This window comes from Xiphophorus maculatus, chromosome 10, assembly GCF_002775205.1.
Source record: "Xiphophorus maculatus strain JP 163 A chromosome 10, X_maculatus-5.0-male, whole genome shotgun sequence".
Classification (NCBI taxonomy): Eukaryota; Metazoa; Chordata; class Actinopteri; order Cyprinodontiformes; family Poeciliidae; genus Xiphophorus; species Xiphophorus maculatus.
The window spans coordinates 15768887-15789992 of record NC_036452.1 but is presented as its reverse complement, the minus strand read 5'-3'; the positions used below and the strand labels follow the sequence as shown (position 1 = coordinate 15789992).

General features: G+C 39.8%; 1 protein-coding gene across 1 annotated transcript in view; it reads right to left on the bottom strand.

Moving 5' to 3' along the window:
- srcap (Snf2 related CREBBP activator protein) overlaps positions 1 to 21106 on the bottom strand; it is a 37748-nt gene that overhangs the window by 15554 nt on the left and 1088 nt on the right. Inside the window, exons 2-15 of the mRNA XM_023341002.1 lie at positions 18456 to 18532; positions 13237 to 15929; positions 10655 to 10918; positions 9718 to 9903; positions 9458 to 9598; positions 8527 to 8710; positions 6761 to 6936; positions 4802 to 4892; positions 4571 to 4660; positions 3651 to 3824; positions 3303 to 3526; positions 2426 to 2603; positions 2185 to 2321; positions 1316 to 1485 (exon numbers count right to left, since the gene is read on the bottom strand). Of these exons, the coding sequence (XP_023196770.1) occupies positions 1316 to 1485; positions 2185 to 2321; positions 2426 to 2603; positions 3303 to 3526; positions 3651 to 3824; positions 4571 to 4660; positions 4802 to 4892; positions 6761 to 6936; positions 8527 to 8710; positions 9458 to 9598; positions 9718 to 9903; positions 10655 to 10918; positions 13237 to 15690 (4469 nt within the window). The 5' untranslated portion in view covers positions 15691 to 15929; positions 18456 to 18532. The remainder of the gene's footprint in view (positions 1 to 1315; positions 1486 to 2184; positions 2322 to 2425; positions 2604 to 3302; positions 3527 to 3650; positions 3825 to 4570; positions 4661 to 4801; positions 4893 to 6760; positions 6937 to 8526; positions 8711 to 9457; positions 9599 to 9717; positions 9904 to 10654; positions 10919 to 13236; positions 15930 to 18455; positions 18533 to 21106) is intronic.

The following is a 21106-nucleotide window of genomic DNA, read 5'->3' as shown; positions in this document are numbered from 1 at the left end:
TCCTAATGCTGGATGCTTGGAAAAGAAAATATACATTTTCAAAGTTCTTACATCTTACATTATAGTTTTTAGAAAGTGGTCAAAAATGGTTAAAAAAGTTTTAGCAACAGCACAAATTCTGATTGATGCATTTTTACTTTTGTGTATTATGGACCTTTTTTTAAAAAAAAAAAGCTGAATCAGCAGGTCAGACCTCAAAGAAAAAGAAAAATTCAGGAAAATCCATATTAGTACATCTCTAGTTTACTGAACAACAACAAAAAAAACTCCTCTCTTTTGGTAATTTTAGCTGGAATATAGTCCAGCAGCCTGAATCCAACTTATCCTTCCGCTTCATATATCTTTGCAGACGATTCTCCAGTGAAATGCACATTGGCATACCTCCAGCCAAAAGTCTCATAATGAAACATCTTTGCAGCCCGGATAGAGTTGGTTCAGCACAGAAAAAAGGTCAACAGCTGCATTATTCATTTCGTCTATTAAAATTATGACAAACATATTCCGTCTTTTATGACACAAAAGTTTAATTTTAGTTATAATGACAACAATGATTTTCAGTTTAACAATGAATTTAAAAAAAATTAAATCCAAAATAGTGCTATTTTCTTCTACATGTAATAAAATTTTTATTTTAAGTGGGAAGAAAATTGAAACAGACATTCCTTCAGTATTTTGTATTTGTAAGTGATTTAAATTTATATAAACTAGATGAATCAAAGCACTTGAGTATTCCCTCAAGTTTAAAAGAAAACTATATTGTAGAAGTACAAAGTTAAAATGCGCTTCTGTAAGTTTACATTTTGTTCCTATTCATTTTAAGCCACCAGAGGGCAGCGACAGACACAGATAGAACCCTGTGACAAATGAACTTCAAACTAAGCAGTCCAGCTCAACTTTCAGCTGAATGATTAAGAGTCAGGACGGATCACAGTGTGACGGGACATGCAAGAGTCTGATGTCTTTCTGCAGATCACGACAAGCCTGGATTTTGGAAGTACTCATGAAATGAGCCGTAAAAATATCATATTACCAAGAAGAACAGAAAAATAAAGCACCAGAACATCGGCAGTTTTGACTCAATAGTATTACTCTTGCAATTAAAAAACTGCGGTAAAAGAATCAATTCACAACTGTCACCTTACAGACAAAAAAATGGGACTACCAGAGAGCACCACTGGCTCATTAAAATAATTGCAGCCATTTAATGTTTAGAACAATAGCAGATCTGATATACGAGTAGCGCTCTTTCATAATAGCAATAACAGAGGTAAAATATTCCAAACATACCAAGCAAGGTTTGACAGAATCTACAGACCTGTTGAAGTTCAGCAGACTCTGCCAACGCTGGGACTTAAAGTTCTTGATGTTCTGAGCCTCATCGAGGATCAGATAGCGCCAGGACTTTCGCCTGAAGGCCTGGTGATCTTGCAGCACCAGCTTGTACGACGTGATGCAGACGTGGAAAGCATTGGGTTTCGTCCAGCCCTATGAAAAGAATTGGAGAATAAAAAGTGAGCTGTCCTCATTTTTCCACTGGCAAGGTTCTAAAAAAATCTCGGAACCGTTATCCTTTTTTGTTATGGCAGATTTAAGGATAAATATACGTAAAAGCGGCTAAAGATGTAATGTAAAATAATTTATTTAAAAATTAGACATTTGATATCAGCCTGTTAACTATTGAGAAGATAATTAACTCAAGCAGTTTAGGTTTTAAAACAAGAGGCTTTAAAAGGACCAACACAAAGTAGTGCATATTAAAAAGAAGGATGCATTGTTTTCAAAGATCTATGGTGGGAATATGTATTCAGTATCCCTAAACTACAAAATTATTCCCAACTCTCGCAAGCCACCATTTTGATATTTTTATCATACAATCCAACAATCATAATTTGCCGCCTACTTCAAAATTATGCACTATTTTGTGTTTTCCACATTGAAATTCTAGGAAGATATATTGAAGTCTGTGGCTGTAATGCAACAAAATGTGGAAATGTTCAATTGACATGAATACTTTTCAAAGGTTATGGATTGGTCGCTGCTGCCTCATGGTATTATAAGGGTGTAATCTAGGCTACAATTCGGCTACATGCTCTCAATATTTTAGCCCTACGTCATACATGATGCCACCATGCGCCCAATAAAAGAAAAGCTGCAGACAAACCCAATAAAGCAGAGAAACATCACCTGTCTCTTCAGCTTCCTCTCCTTCTGGCTTCCAAAGTAGGTGAGGATCTTAAACCCTGGACACCAGCGCTTTAGCTCCATCTCCCAGTTCAGCATCACACTGGTGGGGACAATGATGAGGTGGGGACCCCAGTTCCCTAAAGAAGAAGAAAAAAAACTGGTTGAAGGAAAGTAAAAGCACATGTACATAGAGAGGGATTTTAAAAACAGGCTTGAGGAATAAATAAATATGGCCCGTTACCTTTTTCACAGGCCAGGTGGGCTAACAGAGCGATGGTTTGAATGGTTTTCCCCAGGCCCATTTCATCAGCCAGAATCCCATTGAGCTTCTTCTCGTACATGGTGACCAACCAGTCCAGTCCGATGTGTTGGTATTCCCGCAGTGTTCCATGAAGGAGGAATGGGATGGGGGTCTTTACCTTCAGAAAGGAAAAATATGAGAAAGTAATGATCCAGATGTGAATAGGGTTAGAACGAAGATGCACAGAAAAGCAGACTGGTGACCAGAATCGGACCATTTTCAGATTATCCAAGCCTGACTGGTGACCAGCCAGGCAGGAACTCAAAAAAAGAAAGGAAAGAGAAAAAAAAACAGCCGAAAAAACGATCCCCTTTAGGTCATCCTTAAGAATTACTAGGTCGTAACACTTAACATATCTCACTTTGAAAACTGTTATTGAGTGTGGAAGTCAAAATTAGCCATTATAGGTAATACTGACAGGTTTAAAAATGTAGTCTAAGGAAGAACTATTATTTAAAAATAATCTACTTTTTACAACATGTCTGAGGTTGTAGAAAGTAGGCTACAAGAGAGAATATGACTTTTAGCAGATAACAGGAAGGATTTATGTAATAAAGCTACATATTGTTTACGCTTTAAGGCTTTCAACTTGAAGAATATTGTGGATTTGGAAATGTTATACAAGCGTAATTAAACAACACCTGGAGCCAAAAGGCATGAAAAACGAATTATAGTAAATACTGTTTACATTTTTTCTTCTATTTTAGGTTTTAAAGGAGACTTTGGAATACAGTCAAATTGGTAGCCGACCTACAGAAATGATGATTGGTGCATCTCTAGATCAGAAGATTGAGTAGTCAATGTTGCAGCAACCGACCTTGGTTGTTGCCAGAGTGTAGCCTTTAGGCTGCAGGCTCTCCGCCGTTGCAGCAATGTGGCTGATCTCTTTCTTTGGCTGCAAGCTGGAGGAAGGTGGGCTGTGGTCTCCCTCCTTCAGCAAAAGCTCCATCCCCTCATCTCCAAACTCATCCTCCTCCTCCTCTTCGTCACTCTCCTCTACATCTTTCTCTGAGTCGTCATCTGCACTGTCGTTAGGGGAGTCTGAAAGAAGTGCATCAGAAAGATGCAACAAATTAATGACAAAAAGTTTTTAAAACTTTCAAATTAGCAAAAAAAAAAAAAAAGAGCTAATAAATAATTCCTGATTCGCAGGGAGTGCTGATACCCGAGGATGACGTGTTGCTTTCCACATCACTCTCATCTTCCTCATTCTCCACCTCCTCATCCCCAGACACCTCAGAATCGGAGCTGGCTTTGGAGGCAGAAGCAGAAGGAGCCTCAAAGTCAGAAGCGTACGCTCCTTTGTACTTCTCCAGAAGCTCTTCCAGACTCATGTCGCCTGGAAGAGAACCAGAAACAAGTCGGGTTGGAGTTATTTGTTCTTCTTCATAACGAGACTTGAAATAAAGTTCCTTACAAAATAAATTTTATTTTTCCCTAAGCCATTCTCCTTAACTCTTCTCTCAATTTGTTAAGATTACAAATGCAAAGTTTTATGCATTGATTGGGATTTTGTGTGATAAACAAAAACATACAGCTCTCAATATTTATGCAGATAAAAATCTGAAAAGTATGGCTTGTACTTTTTATTTGCTTCTAATCAATACTTTGAAGAGTTTCTTTTTGAAGCAAGTATTGCCGGGAGTCGTCCTGCCCACAGTCTGAAATTTTTACCCACTCTTGTTTTTAAAATAACTCTTCTTTCTGACCGAACTCATGTGAGGACAAGTTTGTCAACGTTTCACTTTTTCTGTTTTCATGTTTTCATTTTTGATCTAAGAAAAATCTAAAATCAGGTATCATTTTCTCTACAGATCAATAATACGAGTTACTTTGTGTTGGTCTGCTACATAGTATCACAATATCACAAAATGTAAAAGAAAAAAGGCTTGGATCCATTTGCAAAACACTAAAATTCTAAGTAATTTTGATGTAAACAACACATGAAGCAGGCAGGAGGAGTTATCTAGGTCATGGTGGAGCTGTGAAACAGGCTAAATTAGTGCAAAAAATACAAACATAAGCAATTAAAAGTTTTTTTTGTTTTTTTTTTTAATAAAAGTATGAAGGAGGGAAAAAAACTACCTTCTTTCGCTAGGTCATCAAGTTCTTCAGCATGGTTGATGTTTCCTTCCACCTTCTCCTGAGCTGCTATGGTGTCTTCTTCATCCTCAGCTGAACACGAGGTGAGATGAAACATCATTATTTTATTCCAACAGAAAAGCTTTGGTATTATTTCTCCTTATCTAAAGTGTTAAAGTGTAGAAAATACACAAAAAGTGGTTGTAGTCTTGCACTATCTTAAATTAATCTTACCGTCCTCCTCATTGGCAGTGAATTCTCCATCTTCATCCTCCTCCGCCGATAAAGAAGATTCGTTTGAGCATTCTTCCTCTGAGCCAGATTCCTAAGTTTTCCAAAGATTTGGTGATTACTTAGCCAAAAACAACAACAACAACAATAACAAAACCCACAAAACTGGCACAAACTTCCTCTATATTCAGTTACAGCTGCAATGTGGTTAAACTGAGCAATTTAAAAACTCATACCTCACACTGAAAGTTGTAGGAAAGTTCAATGTTGTAAAACTTAAGAGCTGTAATCCTTTATGAGCATGTCTATTACACTTCAATATGTTCAGGTCTAATGTTTGTATCATAAAACCTAGACAGAACAAAGGTGTCGTTAACCCAACATATTCATCTCAGAAATTCATGCTCAGTTAGATGGAGCTCCAAATGAAGAGCAAAAAGCAGAGGAAGGGGCTCACATGTTTTAGAAAAAGATAATCAAAAGGCATCAAACATGATTTGAAAAGGTTTTTCTAACAGTAAGGCTCATTGCCCTTTCATCCAACCAAGAAGCTTGTTCTTAGTTGGTTCTTATTTGAAAATCTTGTATTAGGCTAAAACTGCCTGTTTTCATACTGAAACAACTTTGACATTCTTGAATTTTGTAAGCATTTGAAGCATCATAATGCCCTTGAAGAAGCTTTCTAAAGCATGCTGTTGGCATAGAGAGCATGACTGGTTGTTACTAGCTAAAATTTAGCTCATAGTTATGACAGTTTGTGAAACTGCTATGAAAGATGGTGATGTTACAGAAAACTGGTGATAAAAATCAGGTCTTTCAGATTGGAAGGCCTCTATGCCATCACTCTAATCTTTAGCTCAGGTTCAAGTCGGGACTTTGACAGAACCACAAAACGCTGCAATTGCCTCAAATCAGAAGAAACATGTTGGTAAAATTACTTTAACTTTTAGTCAATCAGGAGTATGAATAATATTGAATCTAACTGTACATTCAATTAATTTAACATCATTTAAACATAAACTTTTAAAGTTCCATTTTTCAGCATATATATTATTGTGAACGCTTGATGAGTGACTCCCACTTGAAGTCTGATGCTCCTAACTCATGAACAAGCCTTTCTGAAGAAGGAGGAATATCTGGTTGCCTCTTATTTCAACAGTTACATCTATTAGTCTTTAAAAAAATCTCTTTAAAAAATTAGTCTTTTGATTATTTCAGCTATAAAGCTCTTTATGAGCTCAACAGTTATGATGTGAAAGGAGGAGAATAAACATGCAAATTTACAGAGACGTGCAGACACTAAAACTCTAACTTGCAAGAGCTCCACTGCATACTTTATAAGTCTCAGAGCACAATCTAATTGAGTGATCATTAGGCACCCTGCTGTGTTAGTGTTGTGCAACTGAAATAAGACATTTTACAACAGGAGCAAACAGCTCCCAAAGCAAACAAAACTTCACACTACAAAGAAATACACCTCAGCCAGCACATGCCGTTTTCCTTCATCAGTAAAATCCAGACTTGTAACAGAACCTTTTCATTACTTAGGATTTCAATGAGGCTTGGCCTGAAAAAAACAATACCTGTAGCATATCCCAGCAAGACACGCAGCTTAGTGTTTGCAAATATTCATTAATCTTTCAATTTTGAATCAAGACATGCAACAAACTTGAACTACTAGTAGAAAAGTAACCCACTTTCAAGTGCATGATTTCTTTAAATTCAAACAAATTCCAGACTAAACCCTCGTAACCGGTTCTCTGACTCTAGGTGACTTCTTGGCAGATGTCATTCTGTGTGAAAGAGGCTCTCATAAACCAGCTTAATAAGCTAACCTGAAGCAGAAATGTACTTTTTCCTAAAAAAAAAAAAAAAAAAAATTATAAACATTTAAAATAGACTTAATGTCTGCTCATTGTTCTGCTCTGTGAAAGCGTTTCCATAGCCATTTGCTTGGGCTACCTGTGGGGGAGGCAGTTTGAGCGTGCTGAGAAGCTGGTCCAGGGGCAGCATGCTCTCCTCCTTTAGGAGCTCGATCTCCCTCTGATGGCTCGCCGCATCGTTGCCTTCTTGCTGCTCCTCCACCTCTATGGTCTCTTCATCATCCTCCTCTTCACAGGGAGGCTCAAAGTCTCTGTCTGCAGAAGGAGAAGTTAAAAAAGAGCTTGTTTTATTGCAAAACCAAGAGTACCTGAAGAAATTGCATGAAAATACGAATATTAATAACGTGTTCTAATTTAGATAAGTTAAATATAACTAAATATTTTGCAGGTGTTTTATTACACCTTTGTTTAATGACTTTTTAAAAATATGCAGTAAGCTTCATTACACTGAATGAAGACGTGTTTTGACCAATTATTAAACAATTTTTTTTCTCCCCAAAGCCTCATTAAACATACAAACGTTCATGATGAAGAAACCAACTATGGATCGGGTAGCAAATCTTTTGATTTAAATTTCCTGACCAAATAAAAAAATAAATAAATAAATAACAGGACCTAAATGGTTCTGCATATTTGTGGGAAAGTTGGAAAATTACCATTTTTATGATCCTACAGAAACCCTGAAGTTAATGGGGTTGCATGCAAATGAGGGCCATAATTTTAATATTTTTATTTCTTAAAAAAACAAAAAATGTATTGTCTTCCTTTTACTTCCTGGGGTGTTCTTGTCTGTCACATAAAATCCCACTAATAGGTTTGTAGCTGTAATATGACATTTTCAAAATGTCCACGATTTTTTTTATATAGACACGAAATTTTAACCACTAAAAACCAACTTTATGATTACAAGGAAAATACAAGTTTTAACAGAAAGAATAGTAATAAAAATACACACCTAAAATGGACAAGCAAAGTGATAATCTACACAGTGATTATAATCTGCACTCTCATTCCATAGACTATGATGTGTTCCAATGAGTCTTGTCAGATTAAAAGTCCCTCTAGAGAATCGACACACCTTTAAGCAGGTATGCCCACATTTCTGTATTAAAAATGTTTTTCATTGGTCTGATGTGATATTTTAATTTATATTTTATGTTATGTTTTTATTAACAGTAAATTATCATAACAAACAGAAATAAAGGCTCTCAAACACATGCCTGTGTGTAATTAAGTGCTTCACTTGGTGATAAAGTTCCTGAAATAAATGGACTTTTCTATAATATTACAATGTATTGAATGGGTAAGGTTCAAATGGAAACACAAATATATGTGTAACATTCAGAGAAGTTGTAACGCAAATGAAATGTACTTCCTTACTTGTATGAGCAGAACTGCAGCAGATCCAGAACTGATGCACTCTAAATCACCTGTTCTGGGTATGCTTTATGGAAAAGCATCCATAAAGAGCTTTGTTTTTGCTTTGTGTTTTAAAGACAGAGAATGCTCTTAGGAAGCCATTAACTCGCTGCAGTGGAAACGTATGCTCTCCGACCTTCTGTAATCAGATGCCATTGATAACCAGAAGAAGAAGAAGAAGAAGTCTGGCAGGTCTGACAAGCCCGAATCAGGCCTGACTGGGGGCCACTCGGCATTAGTCGCATTTCTACATAACTCAAAGTTGCAGCGAGCTTGGCAGTGTGAACAGCTTTTTGTTTCTATGAAACACTTTTTGTATCCCTGAATGACCTGCCAATGGCGTGTTGCTATGACAACATCCCTGTCTGATCCAATGAGTCGGCTCTAAAAGCGCTCTTTACCCATGTTGACAAAGGGACAGCCTACCGTCTTCGTCAACAGGAGGTGGCAGAGATTTCTGCGGCAATACATCGGTGTCCACCGGCCTCGCCAGCGACTTGCTGAGGAGGTCAGAGTATTTCTCAGTCTGGCCAACAATGAAGTCAAGCTGAAGGTCCAAAGCCTTCTTGCGCTTTTCCTCCAGTCTCGACTGCTGTTTGAACTGTACCACCTTTAAACACAAAAATCAAAACATCACCCCCTTTACAACATGTCTGTTTATTTGATATCACTGACTAAAAACTAATTGCATATGCAAACAGTTAAGCCCAAAAGTAATCCATACTTCTGTCAGATTTAAAATGATTTTCTTTCAAATAAAAAGATGGGAATTATATGTTTCATATTTTACAGAACAGCTTAACTAAGAACTGGATCTGAAAACTAGTAAGTGGCAAGACAACAGACATAGAGGCCAACAATTACTGTAAAACTGCAATAATATAACAACTATAACTGGATTAAAAGTAGCTGGTCTGATCTGCATTTGGTTTATATGGAATAATTTATATCGGATCAACCTGGACCGTAGCCAGTTTTTTTCTAGAGTTTGATCACTGCTGAACTGAACTGAGCAAAAATGCTGGCAGTAAAATATCTTGAGGCAACTTTTGTTTTAAAATTAAAAATATAGCAGATATGAGAAGGACCGAGCCAAGAAATGTATAAAGATATATACATTCTCATAGCATATTGTCCCTTCCTAAGTCAATTTTGCCTAAATCATCTTTTGACAGTAAAGGAGTGATGATTTTTTTCCCCCCCAAAATAACTTTGGGCAAAAAATTATTTGGGTGATTATTTCAGGAAGGTGACAATATGCTAAATTAAATGTTGTCACTGAATCAGTCATGACAGCTATGCTTCTGACTAACTGAGCCGATTTTTAAGTTTAAAATGCAGCAGGGATGTTTTTGACCTTCTCAACGTTGCTCCAGAACGCCCGGACTTCCTTGGCGATAGAAGCGGCCACTCTTCTGATTTTGGCGTGCTCGTCTCTCTTGGCTTTCTCTTCCTTTTGCCTGAGCTCCTCATGATGTCGCATCACCATTCGCACCACCTAGCAATACATCAGTAGAACATGTCTAAAATATTTAACGTGTACATCAGAGATGCGTCCCTATTCATTTGTCATACTAAAATGTACCAATTGTAGTTCTGTTTGGAACCGATACTTACCTTTCTGGCCACACCTCTCTTCCACCGTCTCTCTTGAGCGAAGTCAGCAGAGAGCCACTGCATCTCCTCACACAGGTAATCCCAGTGAACTTTGGTCCGCTGCGGCTCCGGCAGACGGGAGAGACGCTTCGTTGACCAGAAACCTTCTTTCTTTAGAGCCTGGGTTCGATGTTCAATGTCTGCTTCCTACAGCGTACAAACACTTTTTAGTCAGTCGTTGAAATTACGCTTTCGTGAAAATTATTCCCAGGCAAAAGGATTTAAAATTTAGTTGTCTAGACAGTTTAAATGTATGGAAAGGCCACAATTATGGCCATTCATGTGCATGTTTGGGGCTTTTCAGCTGCAAATTCGACTTACATTGGTTTGGTTTCATAATACTAGCTTTTAATAGCGTGGGGTTTCATTACCCTCTACCCCTAAACTCCCAGGTGAATGACACAGTAACGAGGATTTTTCCCCCTTCAACACAGAACATTTGGCTTTGACAACAATGATGATGAGGTCAGCATTTTAGTCCCTTTCACCCCCCATTTACACAATTTAGAGTACAGTATTGTTTGTAACAAAACTTGTAACAACTGCAATAACTGTAAAGATATATTCTGCACGTTTCTTCTTTCATAATGGTTTTTCCAGGCTCTAACCACAGCCAGCTCCATTGTTCTGGGTATTTATTTCCTTTTAGTTTCCCCTTTTTCAGTGATCAACTTCCTGGTTGTTTTGCCACAAAGTCTTTGGGCCAAGAACAAAACTCAACCACGTTCCTGTTAGAAATACCACAGCTAATGTATCAACAAAAAAAAGAAGAAGGAAAATATTCCTTTAATCTGCAATTACTTTGATTTGCTTAAAGATGCAAATGGAATGTTTTGTGCCAAATCATGTTTATTTTTGGTGAGATAAAGCCAAATTGTGTTCTATACATCTTACTCACATGTTTTGCCAGCTCTGCCATGTCAGCGTGCCGATCTCCACGGGAACGATGGGGTGTGGTCTGGTCTGGCGGCGAAGAAGAGGAACTGTAGCCCACAGAGGAAGGAGAAACAAACTTGCCATGGGGACCCCTGAGAGGCGAGCTCTTCTCCCGTTGAGGTGTCGTCCAATCAGGAGTGGATGAGGGGCAGTGGAAGGAAGTGGAGGCGGACGGTGAGGAGGGAGACGAACTGACCGCGACTCTATCTGAGATCCACTGGCGCACCTGAGGGCCGAGACAGACGGTTGAGGACAATTTTATCTTAATGTGAAAAAGAGATGAATGCAAAAGCAGAGGTGAACACACTCCATCAAAGAATAAAGTGCATTTATTTCTGTGATTTATTAATTATCTGTGTAGATAATATTTCTTTTCAGTAATTTGTAAAAAAAAAAAAAAAAAAAAAAGAAAAAAAAAAGAGAGAGAGAAAAGGGAAAAAACCCCATACATTTCATTTTGATAAATATGTCTTATAGCTAATGAAAACACAAAATCTTTCAACTAAGAGAAGACTGCTGACTTGACAGTTTTCCAACTACCACTTATACTATACACCTACAGGATAAGCCAAAGAAGGCAAATGGTTAAAGAGTTAGCCACTCAGATTGCAGTATCCAAACATATCACCGAGACGTTAGGTGGAAGGAAAAAGTGCAGTGGGAAAAGGTACAAAAGCAACAAAGAAAAATAATCACAGGAAATTTTAGAGCGCTTCATGTTTCCCTTGACTGATGAGCTTCATTTTCCTCAAGGGCTTGGTACCTTTCCAAACTGCCACGTATACCAAAACTTGCTTTGATGACCATGATATGTTTGACTGGCTAGCAAACTCCCCTGACCTGAACTACGAAGAGCAAGAGTGGGGTATTGTCAAGATCAGACCCACCAACACAGAAAAGCATCCATTAATATTCTTATATGCAGCATTTTGAAGGCTCAGGACATGAACATCAATAACAACGGTCAAGTCAGTAGTCTTCCTCCAGATCACCTGGCTCATTACATAACATTTCAATCGTAGAAATCTTTTTGGTCTTATCGAAACACACCAGTCTGTGTGTGTTTACTTTATATACTATAGGTTTAACTACATAAATTGATTTACTAAAATTATCTGAGCTCATCAAAATAATCAAATTTACTAGAAAACACCATTATACTGCCAATCATAGATCTTTTGTGGTCATCCTCATGCAAGAAAAAGAAAACTAAAACCAAAGATGCCCATTTGTGTTAAAAGTGACCCAAACTGAATGTCCTGTGAGCATGAGCCTATGTGGTTCTCTGACAACCACCGCTTACCTTAAGGAACAGTGCCTGTGTGTCAGCCCTGCTCTCTTCATGCTGGAAAACACACATGGCTTGAGCATGCAGCCAACTTAAAAGGAGCTACATAAAACCGACACTATACCATGAGTTGCATTGATGGACTACATGCAGGAGGAAGACAGTGGAAAACATGATCACAATGTTACACTCCAAAGCTTTGTTATTAGATAAAAAGAGAACATTTTTATTCCTCCAGGTTCTATGATGGGATAAATATTAGACCTACAAGTAAAACCGGAGAACGTTGAACATCAGCCGAAAACAAAAGGAAGCCAGCTTCGACTGAAAAGATGCTTTAATGAACATAACTCATGTGAAATTTTGCATTAACGGATAATTTACTGATACTCATCTTAAATCTAATCAAGAATACAAAATGAATGACAGACAATACTGTAATTTCCTTATAATGAAGCCAAATTGAAAAAGCTTTGTGTAGAAAAACTAAGTGCACCCTATGATTTAATAGCTAGCTTTAGCCCACTGAGATTTGCAGATATTCTCCCAGCTCTTGGGGTCACACCATAGCATTTCAACCAATGTGGGGTCTCCACTTTTCTTTTTCACTTATTATGTTGTAGATCTGTTGCTGTGGTTGGAATCATTGTCCTGCAAACAGTTTGACAGCTTCATGTTATGGCTGCCCAAAGCATCATCCATCCACCCCACTGCCAAACAGCGATCCAGCTTCTGTTGCAGTTTTCTTCCTGTTAAAGTGGAGATTTTCCTCTCCACTGCATGCCGAGTATGAGGGATTGCTGTAAAGTTGACTCAGTGCAAGCGATTGTCTGCCGTCACTACATGCTCATCCAGGAGTAAATGCTGCAAATCAATGAGCTGAAGCAAACTGTTGAGATTCCCAAGACAGAAAACATTTTTTAACCTTTTTGAATAATAAGCTGAACTTGATGCTTAATTTAAATGTTATGGATATCGAAAGGGTGAACTTTGATTCGCCAAACAGCTTTTCTATTTTTGTTCCATTTTTATTTATTAAATAACTACAACAGGAAATGGAAATTGTGTGGTTTTGTACACCTGATATTAGTTTTTAAGAAGTTTTAAAACCTGATACAGGACAGATATTTTTTGAATATGTCCAGATATGTACAACTTTAAAATTTAAAGAGTGTATTTTACTTTTGTAAATGACTGCACTACCCAGGCATAGTTTAATCAAGCCCACATCATGGTGTGATTTTCAGTTGAAGTACCTTGTGTGTAGAGCTGGGAGTCGTCATCTCACTCCTGTCAGGGTCTGCTTCATCATCGCTGTCTTCTTCAGCGCTGCTGACCTGGCCCAACTCGCCCTCTTGGATGTCACTTGCTTGTTCGTCCTGATCTTGGTCCATATCCTCGCTCTCGTCTTCTGCATCGTCGGGGTAGCTGTTGGAGTCGTTGGGATTGGTAGATGCCGTCTCAGTTTCGTCCCTCTCTTCAGCAGCTGAAAGCATGACGAAGGTTTGAGGTGTGACGGGTTGGGGTGCCGAGACATCCTGCGGAAGGGTATCTGTCTCTTTTGTTGACTTTTCGGTAAAAGTTAAGGCCTCTGATTTGCTGGTTGAAGCTGTAGGGCGGACTGATGAAGTCTGCTGAGCTTTAACAGGAATTGTTGCCGTTGATGTTTTATGCACAGAGCACGGCGTCTGATCTTTGTGAACGCTAAGAGCTGTAGACACAAACGGAGAATCGGCAGCTAAAACAGGTTGGGGAAGGCACTCCTTAGACACTGTGCCAGACAGAGCGATGTGGGCACCATCCACATTCTGCTGCTGGGACACCTTTGCCTGAAGGGAGGGTGGATGCTTCAGGAGAGGAGTCTCTCCTGGCTTTAAGAGGAGCAGCTTTGGATTTATAACAGCAGAGGAGTAAGTGGTGCAGAATGCCTCTGGTTTGGATTCTGTGGACACTACAACGTTCTGAACAGATGGAGTCAGAGACAGACTCATTCTAGTTCCTTCTCGAGAAGAAACGCAGAACTCAGGCTTGACCGCATTTACGACAGCAAATCCTGGGGTCTGACTTGTAGTGCTGGAAACACGCACCGAAACAGCAGAGGACATTTCCGGTTCCCCGCTTGGACCTACTGACGATAGAAGCGCTTCCTGTGGCAGTGAAACTGTTTGAACTGCTGCGGAATCGCTCATCTGCGTTAAACCCACGTCTGCCGAACTGGTCTGTGAACAATGCGTCCCAGTTTGCGTAGTGACGTCGGCCTCCTCAATGGCGAACGAGTCAGATGTAACAGCAGCTACTTGAACTAAGCAGACCTTGCTTGTGTGTGCCACTTCTACAGTTTGGTTAGATTTTAGCACTAAATGCTGTCCCATCGGGTTATGAGCATCATCACTAGGCGATGCCAGCGCCTCCTGGGAGATGATGATGGTGTCGGCTTGCGCAACTGTGTGAATAGAAGGCTCGAGGTCCTCTTCTGCATTTTCCAGTAGCGCGTTGAACAGGTTCACCTCGTATCCTGGCGAGTGAGGTATCTGCCCGCCACCTCCAACGCAGATGGTTTCCTCGGCGACCTCCTCCACCAGACTGCAGAACTCGTACACCTCCACCGGCTGGGAGTGGAGCTCCACCCCAGCCTGGATGTCATCTCCATACAACTTCGGTTCCCCCGCTGAAAGCTGGTTGACGATGGCAGCCTGACAGACGGTGCCGTCTTCCCGCTGCAGGAGGTAATTCTGATTCAGGTGCACATTGGACCAGTCACCACTGTCCCTGACCACCACAATTTCTTGAGCCTCGCTGGAGCGCAGAATCTCAGCGATCAGTGACGTCTCGGTTGAGGGGACTTGATCTGAGGTATGAGGCGTTCCTGCCTGCAGAGAGACCACTAGACTTGTGTCAGGCAGCGATGACCCTGCAGGGGGAGTCGAGGAACTCTCCTTTAAAGAGGAGAACTCTGGCAGCATGTTGGCGGTGGCATCAGTCGGTTCATCCCCTGCGTTCTGTGGAGCCGCTTCCGGGGCGACACAGAAGGACACTGAGGTTTCTCTTCCAGGTGCGGACTGTCCGGCCTTTGACAAAAGATGAGGTTGTGTTTCAGAGTGGAGAAATGTCTTGACTGAATCCAGAGAGTTTGTTTTCCTCGTCTCCACTGCATCGTGTGAAATCTCTCCGACTGCTCTAGGTTTTGTTTCTGATAGGTCAGTTTGTTTAGTTTGGAGTTGAGATTTTGAGTCCTGTCCACTTCCCACTGACTCTGCAACCCCTGACAGAGTTTTGTGGCTGTGAGGAACTGTGTGAACCGGCAGCTCCTGGACTTTAAATCCAACACTTGACTGGGAACCAGCAGAGGAAGCGACTGTGAAACAGATTTGAGATTGGGGTTGCAGGAGAATATTTTCTCTGGTAATTTCCACATTTGTTCCAGTCTCTGATTTGAACTCTGTAACAACCACAGCCCCAGGACCTTGTTGAGGTGGCTGGATCTGGTATTCCTGACTATTTGTGAGGCTTTTCTCTTTAATAGTTTGTGACCCGTATTGATGCTCTTCCACTGTGCTGTTAATCTGTGATGTGAGAGGAGGATGAGTGGGAGTGGGAAGTCTTTGTGTCCCAGACGCGGCCTCCTCAGAAAGGACCTCCTGTGAAATGATGGCCTTAACGTTGCTGCTTGGGAGAGTCCCAGGCAAAGTGTTCGTGGGTGCGTTCTCCATGCTGGGGTACGTGGAGTTGCTGCAGTCCGACAACGGCACTGCGGACGGATTTGTGAACGGAGGGACCGGGCGGTGGGCAGCTGCGACCGGCTGCGGGACATGCCGCGGCGACTCCCCAGCCACATTCTGTGCAGCCTGGGGGTTGGCACCCAGCACATCCACAGCCGGGGAGGCGAGCTGCCGCTCCGCCTCCTCTCCAGATCTTCTTTCCTCTGAGCTGCTCCGACCACACACTGCCCCTATGGAGAGTAGAGACATTGAGACGTCAGAAAAATTTGTCTGAATGATGAGATCAGTGATTCCCCCCAACCCTGGTGCCTAACGATCCACTATCATGCATGGTCTTGGGTGTGTTCTTGTTCAAAGAGACCAGATTCTGATGATTGCATCACAAATCCTCAAATGCCATAGAGTTTTGCAGAAGGCTGGTAATGAACCACTCATATACAATGACTTGTAAAAGTATCCATATGCCCTTCTCACATCTACAACCACAAGAATAAATTTAGCTTATTGGGATTGAATGAGAATGACAACATAGAGAGTAGAATTGTGAAGTGAAAGGAAAAGGATGGCTACAAAATTTTACTGAATATTATTATACAATAAAATAATTATATAACTCTCTTCATAGTTATGTTTTATTAATAACTATGAAGAGAGCAATGTGGAACTGAAGTCAAATTCCTTGTTTGTGTGCACAAACGTGGCGAATGATGTTGCTTCTGATTGTTTATACGGAAAAAAAACAATCTTGAAGTGCGGTGTGAAATTGTATTCAGCTCCTGTAGTCCACATTTTGAAGAACCATGCTTTGCTGTAATTACAGTGGCAAATCTTTAAAGATCATTCTCTAATAGTAATTTCATTTAAGAGCACATATCTCTATGGAAATAGTGGAAGCTCAGCCAGACTGCATGGAGTGCATCTTTGAACACTAGAGTTAGGGATGCACAACATATCAGAATTGACATCAGTTTTAACCAATGCAAGTCATTTTTTTTTAGATATCACATCAATCTGATATGCAAAAATGTGCCGATATTCATTTCCATCTTATAGTTGTTTGTGTTTGGTCATGTGGCATTTGTTTAGTCTTGCAACAGTTATAGTGATGCAGCACAGGATTTGGAGGCGTTAACTAAAGTAGAGAGGCGATGTGTGTGGTGTGGAGATTTTTATAATGTTGAAAGGCAAGGGAAATAATAAAGATATATTGGTAAATATCAGTTATCAGATGACACAGGAATATTAACATCAGATATTGGCCCACATTTTCACATCAGCGCATTCTTGATCAGATTCTGATTTCACAGAGTCATCGTATTTTATTTCTGGCTTTATGTTTAGGGTTGTTATCTCCTGGATAGTTTTTTTGCAGCCTCTGAGGTTTTCTTCTAAGGTACTCCTGCATTTAGCTCCGTCTGACTTCCCATCAACTCTGACCAGCTTCATTGATTCTGCCTCTACGACATTTCACTGTGACATTAGTGCTTTAAGACTGGTGTCGTGTTAATTTTGGTTTCATCTCACCAGACCACACCAGACAACATGTCTGCAGCCATACAAGGCTTGTGGCAGACAGCAAACCAAACTTCTAAGGACTTTTTTTCCTAATATGACTTGATTTTTTTTCGCCACTCACTCGCAGAAGCTCAGGTTTATAGAGTGCACAACTAATAGTTGCTCTGTCAACAGATTCTCCCACTTAAGTTGTGAATCTCTGCAACTCCTCCAGAGTTAGAATAGGCCTCCGATATGCTTCTCTGATTAATACACTCATTGAATGGCTGCTTAGTTCAGGTGGGCGGCTATGTTTTGGTCGGCTTGCAGTTGTGTCATGCTCTTTACATTTTCAAATGTTGACTAACCTATTGTTGCACAATATTAGAATAAAATTAAACTGTGATATTTTTAATTAATATTTTATGTTCATTTTGAAATAAACCCAAGTTTTTTCCTTATTCTTCAGAAAGATAACACAGTCAATCTGAAAGAGTTTCAGCGTCTTGGCCAATGAAATCAACATCAGATAGGGAATCGAGTGTTCATCCAACATACTGTTACTGGGATGCAGTGTGGGAATACTTGAAATATAAAGATCTACCAAATACTGAATTCAAGTTACCACAGCATCACAGTTTCACACATGCTGATGTTGCGATTATGATGCCAATTTTATACATTAAAAAGCTCAAGACTGAACAGTATCCTGTGGCTACTGGCTATGCTAATTAATCACCTAGCACCGGTTGAAACTTCTCCACAACTTTCTCTCTATCTCGTCTGCTGTGTTTCTTGATCTCCATGATGATGTTTGCTCCCTAATGTTCTCCAATAGACTAAATTACTCACAAGAATACCATATTTAGTACTTAAAGTACTTCAAAAGGCATTACAATTCATACTTTACATTGTCTTTTGAATATTTACTATCTGTCCGAGTCATTTTAGCCATTTGCCTGAATGTATTTAAGTAACTAGAAGTCCAACTGTGTGATAACCCTGCAATATCTACCGGCAGTCCTCACCCCGTTTCTTTCCAAGGCAGGCGGCTCAAGTCTGTGTTGAGCAACACAAACTCACACCCTGTTATTCAGCAGGTATCATCGTTATGCAGTTTGAACACAAACAAAACATTCCATCATAAACCTGGAGCCACCCTCAGACAACATTTGATTCTGTGGACGTTTTGAGACGTTTCTGTGAGAAGAGATTAAAAACCGTTTGATCAGATTGGGTGTGTTTACAAAGCAACGTCTTACCTGTCTGTGGTGTGAGACACAGGTCTTCTGTGCTTTCTACTTCCAGGATGCTGAAATTAGGCTCCCTTCCACATGTTCTGAGGAAGTGGGGAAAAGAAAAAAAATATTAAATGATCAACTGCATTTCACAATTAACAACTCTTGTGAAACAATATTTTGCTTTCGCCACTTTTACTCTGTGACATGTTTCTAATTAAACGGGAATGGAGGGGGTGGGGGGCTATGATACATTTTTTGTACTGGAGCGTATTGGAATTACAACTTCAGGGGCTGTTCTTGATGCATTTCCAACTGGGAAAAATTTGACTTCACAGTACAGGGCCTGCACAGTATTGTTTTCCTTTCCGAGAGCGTCAATGGCTGCCTGCTGAAAAAATGTTAAGTCAGCAATCTTTCCCATGATTTGCGGAAATCTTTCTTTTTATTGGTCTTTTCTGAGAATCTGACTTCTAGATTTCTTTAGCTGCAAGCCATGGTTGTTTAAATTAGTATAAATTAACATTTAAAATAAATCACTGTCATGGATCTATAAATGAGCATCAATGATGTGCCAAATTGACGCAGTAATTCATACAAAAGGAGCCCAACCAAGTATTCAGTGCACAGAAATTATCACACATTTCAGAAGTTCATTTGTTTGAAATATCCAGTTTTTGTTGGGCATATGTAACACTCTAATTGTTTGAGACACTGAATTATGGGTGTTTTAATCATCTGTAAACAATTATCAAAAATAGAAGAAATAAAGCCTTGAAATATCCCTCTCTATCTGTAATGAATCAATACAAGTTTCACTTTCTGATATGAACATAAAAAATATAACTCAGGTAAGGTTTGAAAGAGTACGCAAAGATGTACACAAGCACTGTATTAACAAACACGGGTCATAGTGACGATGTTAAACAGTAATGGCATAAAGAAATTTATATTGAGAATGCTGAAAAGGAATGTCTCTAAGCTTTGAAAACAGTCTTTCTCCGTTAGTTACTACACCTGGAGAGACTTTTCATGGGAAAACTCTCTCTGCAACATTCTGTATCAAAACTGACAGGACTCAGCTGAGCAGCTGGAGGTAATATGGCTGATTGTCCTCATTCTTTTAGGTCCATCCACCCAAGCACTTAGGGAATGTTGCTGCAGTCAGTTCACAAACTCTGGGTTTCTCTGTTAGAATAACTTTTGCATCTCTATATCTCAGAAAAAAACATACCAAAAAGTGTTGGTATGTTGAAGCGTTAAGCGTTCCTTTCATGAGAAGTAAAGAGCAACTCAAAAAAAAGAAGACAGTCCCCCCTGCACCAAACTTTGCACTTGACACAATGCAAGCATCAGTATCCTAGCAACTGCCAAACCCAGACTCGTCCACTGAATTGCCAGACAGAGGTACGATTTATTACTCCACAGTCCATTGGTGGCGTCTTTTACACAACTGCATCTGACAGTGTGCCTTGCGTTTGGTGATGTTGGGCTTCAGTGTACCTGTTCAGACATTGAAACCTATGTCAATGAAGCTCTATGTCCACTGTTCTTGAACTAATATAAAGACCACACAAAGTTTGAATGTCTGTAGCTACAGACCTGGAGAACACTGGAAACCTCTGCACACCATGTCACATTTTGTGATTTTACGTGGTTTATTGCTTAGTGGCAGAGTTGTTGTCATTCCTAATCACTTCCATGTCTGTTTCCATATACTACTAAAAGCTGACTAAAGAATATCTTACCAGAATTTAAATTTCCTGACTGGACTTATTGCACAGCTAGCACTCTACCATTGTACTGTGACTGATTTCCTAAGTGTGACTCCTTATTTTACAAAGGTTTACAGAAACTTTTAGGGTGCTCAGGAGCTGGATTTTATACACCTCTGGCCATTAAAGTGTATGGAACACAGGGTCATTATAATGGATTTTTGACCTCAACACCTTTTATCACATAGTGTAACTTTAAAAAAAGGACTGTAGCTTTACTCACAGAATAAACATGCATCATACTTGTTCTTTAACAAAACAATATATATATATAACTGACAGCGTAAAGAGCTGTACAACCTCATTTAATATTAAAAATGTAACCCAATTAATTTGATCTTTGTTTACGTTAACTCAGAAGGGAAAAATGGGATTTGGAGAAAAAAGAAAAACATATTTCATAACTATTACTATGATTATTAGTGTCTCACATTTGGTCATCCTTTACAAAACTTTCTGGAGGCACCTGAAGGCCTATGCAGCTTTATTAGAGAGTGAAATGATAAAACAAAACAAGTATCAGTGTGTGTGTGTAGGGAGGGTCAGTCAAGTCAGTAGAGGAGCAACAGTACTGCTAAGCTGGACAACTCCTTGCTCCTGCTCAGTGTATGAGGCTGTGTTTCACTGGGTAATGTTGCAGCAGTAATAAAAACCGGAGCAGCAGCTCCAAGTTGAACGTGCTGCAGTCGCCCACAGGAAGCTACTGGGAATCCTGCAGCACACGCTCTCTCCAACGGGCAAAAAAAAAAAAAAAAAAAAAAAAAAAAAAGCCGGTGGTCCAGCGCGCGCAGCTGGGCCTCTAGTCATTCAATCTTTAATTTGGGTAATGTTTCCTCGCTGTGGCTAGTTCTAGTCGCCACATGTACTCGGATCCACCCTGATAAAAATCTAACGCGTTTA